At 45.1% G+C, this 9,837-nt stretch overlaps 1 protein-coding gene across 1 annotated transcript in view; it reads right to left on the minus strand.

The window, feature by feature from the left end:
• Positions 1 to 9,338, minus strand: part of SLC4A8 (solute carrier family 4 member 8) — an 81,215-nt gene extending 71,877 nt beyond the window's left edge. Inside the window, exon 1 of the mRNA XM_018047749.1 lies at positions 9,118 to 9,338. Coding sequence (XP_017903238.1) covers positions 9,118 to 9,162 — 45 coding nt within the window. The 5' untranslated portion in view covers positions 9,163 to 9,338. The remainder of the gene's footprint in view (positions 1 to 9,117) is intronic.

Here is a 9,837-nt window from a genome sequence, read left to right on the forward strand (position 1 = left end):
AAATAGTGCTGCAATGAACACTGGGGTACATGTGTCTTTTTAATTACAGTATCCAATATATTTTGATGAATGAATATTTGTTAGTTTTCCAAACTTTCTCATGTTTCCTCATAAAACCTCACACATGTGTATACCTATATACATATACATGAATAATTTTTCATGTTGGCTTCCCCACAGTTTTGTAATATCCAGAGGACAGGGGCAACTGATTATAATGCTTAATACTGTCCACGGACATCTGACACAGCACAGAACACAGAATCTAGAAAAAGCGGGGAGGGAGGGGTGGTTGATTTCTTGACTCTGAGACTATAAAAGCAAACTGTATAGAGCCAGGTCAGTCAGCTGAAAAACTCAGGTTGAAAATCAAGTTGCTTGTTACTTTAATTTAGCTTGGTTAATTACAGTCTAATGTCACTGAATAAATGTTCACGCACCTTCTGTGTCTTACTAAAGAAAACAGAACTACTGTCAAACACCATCAGCCAAGCACTGTTGAGATCTATTGCTCACAGAAAAAGATTCCTTTCAAAATATTACTGCTCACTGACAATGCCCTTGGTCACCCAAGAGCTCTAACAAAGATGTACAATGACATGTTGCTTTCATGCCTGCTAACAATACAATACCCATTCTGTAGCCCATGGATCAAGGAGTCATTTCAATTCTCAAGTCATATTATTTAAGAATACATTTCATAATGTATGTAGTGCCTGTGGAGAGTGATTTCTCTGTTGGGTACGGGCAAAGAAAATTGAAAATCTTCTGGAACAGAGTCACCATCCTAAATGCCATTAAGAACATTCATGATTCGTGGGAAGAGGTCAAAATATCAATATGAACAGGAGTTTGGAGGAAGTTAATCCCAACCCTCATGGATGAAGCCTTGAGGGGTTCAAGACTTCAGAGGAGGAAGTAACTGCGGATGTGGTAGAAATAGCAAGAAAACTAGAATCAGAAGTGGAGCCTGAAGATGGGACTGGATTGCTAGAACCACACAGTGAAAATTGAACAGATAAGGAGTTGCTTCTTATGAATTAGCAAAGAAAGTGGCTTCTTGAGATGGAATCTACTAGATGGGATCTTCATAAGAAGCAACTCCTTATCTGGGAAGATGCTGTTGAAATGATAACAAAGAATTCAGAATATTACATAAACTTAGTTGATAAAGCAGTAGCAGGGCTTGAGGGGACGGGCTCCAATTTTGAAAGAAGTTCTACTGTGGGTAAAATGCTATCAAACTGCATTGCATGCTACAGAGAAATTGTTCCTGGAAGGAAGAATCAATGGATGTGGCAAACTTCACTGTTGTCTTATTTTAAGTAACTGCAACAGTCATCCCAACCTTCAGCAACCACTGCCCTGATCCATAACCAGCCATCCACATCAAGGCAAGACTCTCTGCCAGCAAAAACATTACAACTTGCTAAAGGCTCAGATGATAGATAACATTTTTCAGCAATAAAGTATTTTTTAATTAAGTATGTACATTTTTTAGATATAATGCTATTGCACACTTAATAGATTACAGGAGAGGATAAACATAGCTTTTATATGCGCTGAGAAACCAGAAAATCTGTGCGACTTGCTTTACAGTAGTCACTTTATTGTGGTGGTCTGGAATTGAACCAGCAGTATCTCCAAGCTATGCCCATATTCTGATACGGTGGTCATGTCATTAAAAAAAGGAAAAAGGTCCTTAATCTTTAGTAATACATACTTAAGTTTTTACTGATGAAATGATACAGTGTCTGGGATTTGGAGACTGGGTAGAGACATAGATGAAATAAGACAGGCTGTCTGTTCATTGTTGAAGCCAGGTCATGGGATACACGATGATTCATTTTTCAATTCTCTCTACTTTGGAATATCCTTAAAATGCTGGATAAATTTCAAACATATTAAGCTTTCCTTAAAATCATAAAACATGAAAATAAAAGAACCTTGAGTCTCAGTTGTCCGTGCTTATTGTGGATTCCTCACCATGTGATTAGTATGGACCTCTGATACTGTCCTTATTTATGGTAGCGAGGATTTCTTAACCATGAATTTCCAGGATTCCTATGAATGGGCTTCAGAGGATTATATGCGAGTGTGCATTTTTCTTAGGAGAGATTCCATAGCTTTCATCAGATTCTCAAGGGTACTTGTGACTCAGAAAATATTAGCATCATGAGAACCACATGGTATAAGTTTAGGAGAAAAAGGAAAGGAGGACAGGAGGGAAAGAAGGGTGAACTGGAGAAACAACCCAGTTTCTGTACCTCTTCCTGACTCATGACCATGACTCACAATATAAATGTGAACTGATGTGGGTGCCTAACCGAAGGATTCAGTAAGATAAAAAGAACTAAGAGGGTTAAATACACATTAAAACACTGAAATTGCAAGGCACGCTGTGAGAAAGAAAGCATTGTTATGAGCCTTGAAAAATGAATGAATTACAGCTGAGTAGCAGACCAGCTTCTCACTTACAGTTAATGGACAAATTAAAAGGCAGAGGCGGGGCTGTCTTACATAATGGCCCCAGATCCTTGAAGCAACCACAAAGGCTGCAGCAGGCAGTGGGGCCCACCTTGAGCCCTCTCCCTGACCCCTCCCTGTGGCTCCACTCTGGTCCTGAGAGGTGGCAGTCCTGCCAAACTCAGCTCTGCTTCCTCTCCTGCAGTCAGCCTCAGAGCCTTTCACCTCCAAAGACCCCTTTCCTCTTTTATCTAATGTTTTCAGATAACAGCCTCCTACCCCACCCACCCAATAAGAGTCAAGTGTTGATTGAGTTCTGATACACAACCATTTTTAAATTAAACACAGAAGTGACTTTTAGGGTTTCTTATCAGTAAGCTGAGTTTCTATAATTAATATTAGGAACAAATATTTACAGAACACTGACTGTATATCTAGCATTATGCTTTACATATATCATCTCAACCCTCACAACAGTCCTAAATAAATCAAGGCTAAGTAAGATCTCACAAGGGCTGAGGCAGGAGGAACTCCAACTCAAGTTTCTCTGTATTAACATTATATACTATAACATATTAACATCATACACTAACACCGCCAAAAGCAAAGAACCTGGTCATTTGAGAGAGCAGGTCACCTAATCATGGATTAACGTCCACAGTGAAAACAGCTCAAGACTGTCACATTGTCACCTTCTTAAACCCTTGTACTTCACACTGCCTTTACTGACCAGAGTTCAAATATAGTTCTCCATCTCTTCACTCTCGACTTCCTTTTTATCCAGAAAGCTCATGAATTCTGACCCCTTGTAGACACCATCACTGAATCTGACCCAGAGATCCTCAACTCTCTAATGCCCTCAATCTGACGTCCTCACTGGATGAAGACAATGGATAGTAAGAAAAGGGGGTTCCACGAGGTTGTATGCAGCTGTTCTGGTCCTCGTCTCAGGGGCCATGAGCTCCTGAGCACCCACGAGTTTCCTAGTCTGACTCTTCAGCAGGCTGCTAAGGGCCTAAAATTGCAAAGTGACTCTGGTTTCTCAGTGATTTTTCTTTTTTATTGAACCCCACTTGGAATCACTCCTGTTCAGTACAATTTACTAGTAAGCACATTGCAGTTTGCAGAATAATGGCTCCCAAAGGATTTGCACATCTTAATCCCTGGAACCTAAGAATACGTTGCTTTATACAGCAATAGGGAATTAAGGTTGCAGATGGAAGCAGGGTCGCTAATCAGTGGATCTTAAAATAAGGACGTTATCTGGATTATCCATGGGTTCAATGTAATCACAAGGATCCCTAAAAATGGAAGAAGGAGGTAGGAGAGTTGAGCCAGAGAATGAAGTTTGATGACAAAAGCAGGGACTGAGAGATGCTGTGCTGCTGGTTTTGGCTGCTGAGAGAGGGAACTGTGAGCTAAGGCATGCGGGCAGCCTCACAGAGCTGAAGTTAAAGGGACAGATTCTCCCACAGAGCCTCCAGAAAGAAACACAGCCTCGCCAACACTGATCTTAGCCTAGTGAGACTCATGATGGAAATCTGAAGTATAGAACTGTAAGATACTCAGTTTGTGTTGTTTTAAGCCAATAAATGTGTGATGGTTTGTTAGGGCAGAAATAGACACTAATACACACATCATGGCTTCCTAACTAGCAAGATCAGAGTAAACCTGTTACTACTTTATGGGAAACAACCAACCTCTCCATTATCTCGGATTTGTTGCTGTTACCTAGCAGCAGATTTAGAATAAACATGTTGCTTTTCTGTGTTCTGATTACCATTGTGATAGGCTTAATTGAGAGCCCTGTCCACCCTGCCAAGGCAAACCATGAGCAAAGACAATTATCTACAAGTTCAGAAGGAAGTAAATTTGCAATCTGAATTGTATCCCCAGCCTACCTCAATTCTCTGCTTGGCAGGAAAGCCCACACCTCTCCTACTGAAGTTCCCCAGTAGAGCTGATAGCACCAGGTAAAGAGAATGCTCATGTGTCCCTCAATTCCCACACAGGAAAGGAACACCTAGTGTGAGGTGGGAGAGGCTGGAGGCGTGCAGACTGTATGCACACTGCAAGGCAGTGAGAGGAGAAGCTGCTATGGTGGATACTTCTGTTCAATACATACTGACTGCGTCCCATGAACTGACCATGGCACTCAGAAGTCACCAGCTTTCTACAGAGACATGCATGCATTCACTCAGTAGACATGCACCAACGCGGGCCAGGGCCAGCAGGCACTAGCATCCAGGAGTTTTTCCAGGTCCACTTTAAACATGAAGTGTGCCTCTCTTCCCATCCACCAAGTTTCCCAATTATCACCCATTCACCAGGATTTGTTATTCTGAAGATTTCTACACATTTCCCAGTCTGAGTTGGTCTGATTCACATAAAAGCCTTTGTAATTGCCCTAATGCACTTGCACCTCCCTTTACCATTTGTGCCCTCTCTGAGCCTCCCTGAGGTTTCCAGCACCACCTGGCTCAAGTGCTGACAGTTTCAACCTCTGTAGCCTTCTCTTCCAGAAATTCTGCTCAATTCTGAAAATGCTGATCAGGAGAATTTGAAGCTACAGACGTCCCTTGTTCCAGTCCAAACTAAAGGTTCTCCCTCAAGCTTTCTGATCTTCCACTCTTATCCTGCCCTTTAAGAACCCACCACCTTCAGAGATCTCATTAAAATTCAATAATGCAGGCCTTCGTTAACTCATTCTAAATTCCAACAGCCACCTAGCTGTCCCCCATCATCCCAGCTCTTCCCACTCTAATATATCCTTTGTACTCCTTGCCACACATATATTCCCAAACATGTTGAAGTGCTCACTCTGAACCAGGCACCAGTCTAGGTGCCAGAGGCACAAGTTATGGTCATGTAGACCAAGGGCACATTCTTTGGAGAGGGTCAGCTCTGCCACTTATTAGAAGTCACTTAACTTCTTGGTTTCCTCATTTGGAAAATAAGGATAAGAAGGGCATGTAAATCTTATGGTTATTGAAAGACTGAGGCAATGCCTGGAAAGCACTAGGCACAGTACCTGGCACATGGCACACATTCCTGCAAGTTAACTTACAGAAACAGCAAACAAGGAGCTGGCAGGTCATCAGCAGAGACGAACATGTAGAGTTCACAAGTAAGGGGTGGAAGAAGTAATATGACTTCGTGAGTGTTGTGAGCAGAAAAGGCTAAGTGAAATTCCGATAGTGATACAGTGCTCATGCGTGCTCAGGCATGCCAACTCTTTGTGATCCCATGGACTGTAGCCCACCAGGGTCCTCTGGCCATGGGATTCTCCAGGAAAGAATACTGGAGTGGGTTGCCATGCCCTCCTCCCGAGGATCTTCCTGACCCAGGGTCAAACCCAAGTCTTCTGCATCTCCTGCATTACAGGCAGATTCCTTACCCACTGAGCCACCTGAGAAGCCCACTGAGCCACGTGGGAAGCCCACTGATACAGAGCCAGACCTTAAAGATTAAAACGGAATATTCTAGGTAGATAGGAGGGGGAATGTTTTCCAGCTAGAACACCTGAGCAAAGACAATAGCAGAAATGGGAGACTTTTAAACAGGGAACATGATAAAGCAATGGTCATCTCAGACTCTGGGCTAATACTGACAAGACCATGAGCTCCTTAAGGAGAGGCACACTGGCTGTGGATACAGGAAAGTCATTCACTCACTCAGAACATCAACTTTATTCCAGGCACTGTGTAGACAAAAAGATTTTCTCCCAGCCCATCCCGTCATAATGCTTCTATTTAAAAAGATAATAAACAAGACCATATCACATAAGTCATATATGCTATTAAGAAAGTAAAGCAGAATCAGGGGCTTCCCTGGTGGTCCAGTGGTTAAGACTCCACACTCCCAATGCAGGAGTCATGGGTTCCAATCCCTGGTCAGGAAATTAAGATCCCATATGCTGCATGGTGTGACAAAAATAAACGAATAAAAACTAAAGCAGATCATATGAAAGAGAGTAACTGTGAGTGGAGACCAAGGACAGCTACTCTGAGGAGGTGACATCTGAGTTGAGTCACGAGAGGACTTGGGTAGAAGAAAATCCACAGGAACAACAAGAACAAAGCTCTTGTAGAATGAGGAGCTGGTTGTGCTGGAGAAACAGAAAGAGAGCCAAGGCAGGAGTGCATGGTGAGAGAGTTGGAAAGGCTATCAGGGAGGGTGGGCAAGGCCCTGGTCATAATGAAACTTGGGAGGCCATAATAAGATGTTCGGATTTTATTCTAAAATGCACTGGGAAGCCACTGAAGGGTTTCAAGCTAGGTTATGACATCATCTGATTTGTGTTTTTAAAAGCTCTCTCTAGCTGCCACAGGACAAGTAGACTGTAGAAGGAGAAGCAGGAGAGAAAGCAGAGGGAACTGTCAGGGGTCAGCACAGTAGTCCAAACCAGAGGAAACAGCCTAGGCACATGGTATGTAGATGTGATGCCTGGAATCTCTGTTTACATCAAGTACACAACCAGCTCACTTTGCAAGGTCCATCTCCCCTTCACACAGCCTTCATACAGGAGGTTTTGTTGGTAATTTTCAATTGATTGGCTTGTCTCCCCCAAATTACCCCCATTTCCTTTCTTCTTTCTATCCTCATTTCTTTCCCCCCCTGTATCTTATCTCAAGTACCCATTTGCCCATCACCTGACTCAGCCTTTACAAGGTCTTGCTGTTCCCATCCTGTTTTTGTCTCTCTCCTCACCCCACCATCCCCGAGTTTCATGAACTAGATGTAAAAGATATAATTACTTTCTGTCCTACCCCAGAAGCACTCAGGAATTATCAGTTTCACAGAGCACCAACAGAAGCCTGGGGGTTATTATGATCCTGACAATACAACTGGAACACACTCTGCATATTAAGGACACTGTCTCCCCACATTCGTTCCAGCCTGTTCTCCCCACTGCAGCCAGAAAATCTTTCAGGAGGAGAATCTGATCATAATCTCACTGGCTCTCATTCTCTCTCTGGCTCCTCTCTCTCCTTCTCTCTGTATGCTATGACCCTGGAGTACATCTCACACCATTCACCTCTTTGCTCCCTGTGGCTCCAGCCACTCTGGCCTTCTTTCAGATCTTTGAACCCGATGGGCCCCCTCTGCTGTTCTCTTTGTCTCCAAAGCCCTTTGATCTCCTTCTTCCCTCAGTTGACACTTATTCTTTAGATCTTTGCCCAAATTTTCTTCCTTAGCAAAATCTCTGATCTGAGACCAAAGCTGGAACCACTGTGATACACATTCACAGCACCACATCTCTTTCTTTCTAAGCACTCATCACAGTTTATAATAATACATTTATTTGTGTGACTGTTTGATTAAAATGATTATACACACACACACTAAATGGGAAACTCCAGCAGGGCAACAATATTGCCTATTTTTGCCCATCACTGATTCACAAACATAAGCTGAATATTCTTCGTAGACCTTAGGAGAATTAGATATGGAAGGATTTCCCAAAATCACAGATGTTGTTCCTTTTTTGATGGAGCAAGCAAAAGGAATTATGGGTCATCTAGTAGCAAACTACTGCCAGAAGAGGAGTGAGTCAGTGATACCCATTTTGCTACAAACTCAGAAAAGAGTTCTCTCTGTCTCTTTACAAAAACCATCCTGACATCAATGTGGCCCTTGTTTCAAGACCTGTCATCCTTCTGAGTAGGTCCATCATTCTCTTCACAGCCCTCCACTTCATATCTGACCTCCCTTCAATATCTCTTTGCAGAGCAATAAGCATATTGGTCACCTGATGGGCACAGGAAAGAGGGGAGTGAGAATTCAATGAGTTATCTCTCCTATACTGGTTTAACAAAGCCCCTTCCCAAACAGCTGCTCATTTAGTTCTCAAAACCACCCTGTGAAGGAAGCAAAGCAGGTATTCTTATCCCTATTTTACTAGATAGGGAAATGTGATTCAAAGAGGCAAGTGACTTACTCAAGGTCACAAAGCCCATGTGAGGCAGATGCAGATTTGAACCTACAGTGTCTGACACCCAGCCCAGTGCTTTACCTTACATTAGCCACCCCAACAGTTAGCAGTTTCTTAAACCTGTTTCTTCGTTTCTTTAAGTAAACACCTGTTCCTGACCCCTGGGCACTTTTCCAGCCGCTGTCCACTTCGCTATCCAGAACTTGTCAGCCCGTCTGTGCCACGGAATGAAGGGAGTTTTATGCACACGAACAAGGCTGAGCGTTTGGTCCGAGCCTCCAGTCTTTTCCAGCTCTTCCTCTGAGCCAGTAAGGAACCAGAAAGCTCCATTAATAAAACACAAAGAGGAGACCTGCCCCGCCAGAGCAAGGTCCCTGCTATCCTTTCTCCCACGTTCCAGCAGGACGCGGCAAGGCCAGAAGCCAGCCTCTTTCCCAGCAAGGAGGACCTGAGCAGAACAGAGGTCACCGGCCGCGGGCCGTCAGGGCTCCTCAGCTGGCCACGCAAAGGATGCGGCTCCCGGTTTGGCCCAAGGTCACCCTCTCGCAGCCCGGGCCCGATCCCCGACCGCCCGGAGCGCCCCCTGGTGTCGCGGGCTGGCCTCCCCTCGCCCTCAGGGAGCGGCCTGCGAAGCCCCGGCTCGGGGGCAGAGAAAGGAGGGTGGGCAGAGGATGAGGAGGCTGAGCCCCTGGGAGGGGCGGGAGGCGGGGCCCTACCTGATAGCTGAGGACGCCATCCGGATCGTTACTCCCGGCCGGCATGGCGGAGCCCAACTAGGTCTCGCCCGCGGGGTCCAAGCCGAACGTCAGCAGGCCACGCACTCCGGTCGGGTTTGAGCAGATCGCCCGAGCGGCGACCCCTACCCCGGTGCCAACGGTCAACCATCAACCGCCGCCGCCTCCATAGCCACCGGCCGCGAGGCTTCGCCGCAGCCAATCAGCGCGCGGCCTGTACGGCCAATCAGGGCGCGGAGCACGGGAGGACGCTGTCCGGCGGTACCCTGGGCTACCAGGAGGTGGAGGAGGGAGCCGGGGGAGCCAATCGCTCCCGGGCCTGGTTGCCGTGGAAACCGCCTCCCTCCCTTCAAGGGCCTCTGGGCTTGAAGGTCCTCCCAAATGCTTGCTAGAAATTGAAGATCTCGTGGTTCTATTTGAGGATGCACCTGACCCTTGAAAACTGAGAAAGTGTCAGGTTTGCCTATCATGATTTTATTCCTTGGTCATAATTATTTTTGAATTCTGGGGAACTATCCCTTGAACTTGCAGAAGGAAGTAGCAGAATGAGAGGGAAGGGCCTTCTCAAATTACTGGCTAATCCTGGAGCTAGTGGCCAGATTAAACAGTATCAAAGAGAAGCAGGCAGGCAGTAATCCAATCCCCTCCACAGGTTGACTACGAATACAGGTCTTCTCCCTGGGCCTCAGGTTGGCAGTGAAA

Source organism: Capra hircus, chromosome 5, assembly GCF_001704415.2.
Source record: "Capra hircus breed San Clemente chromosome 5, ASM170441v1, whole genome shotgun sequence".
NCBI classification, from domain to species: domain Eukaryota; kingdom Metazoa; phylum Chordata; class Mammalia; order Artiodactyla; family Bovidae; genus Capra; species Capra hircus.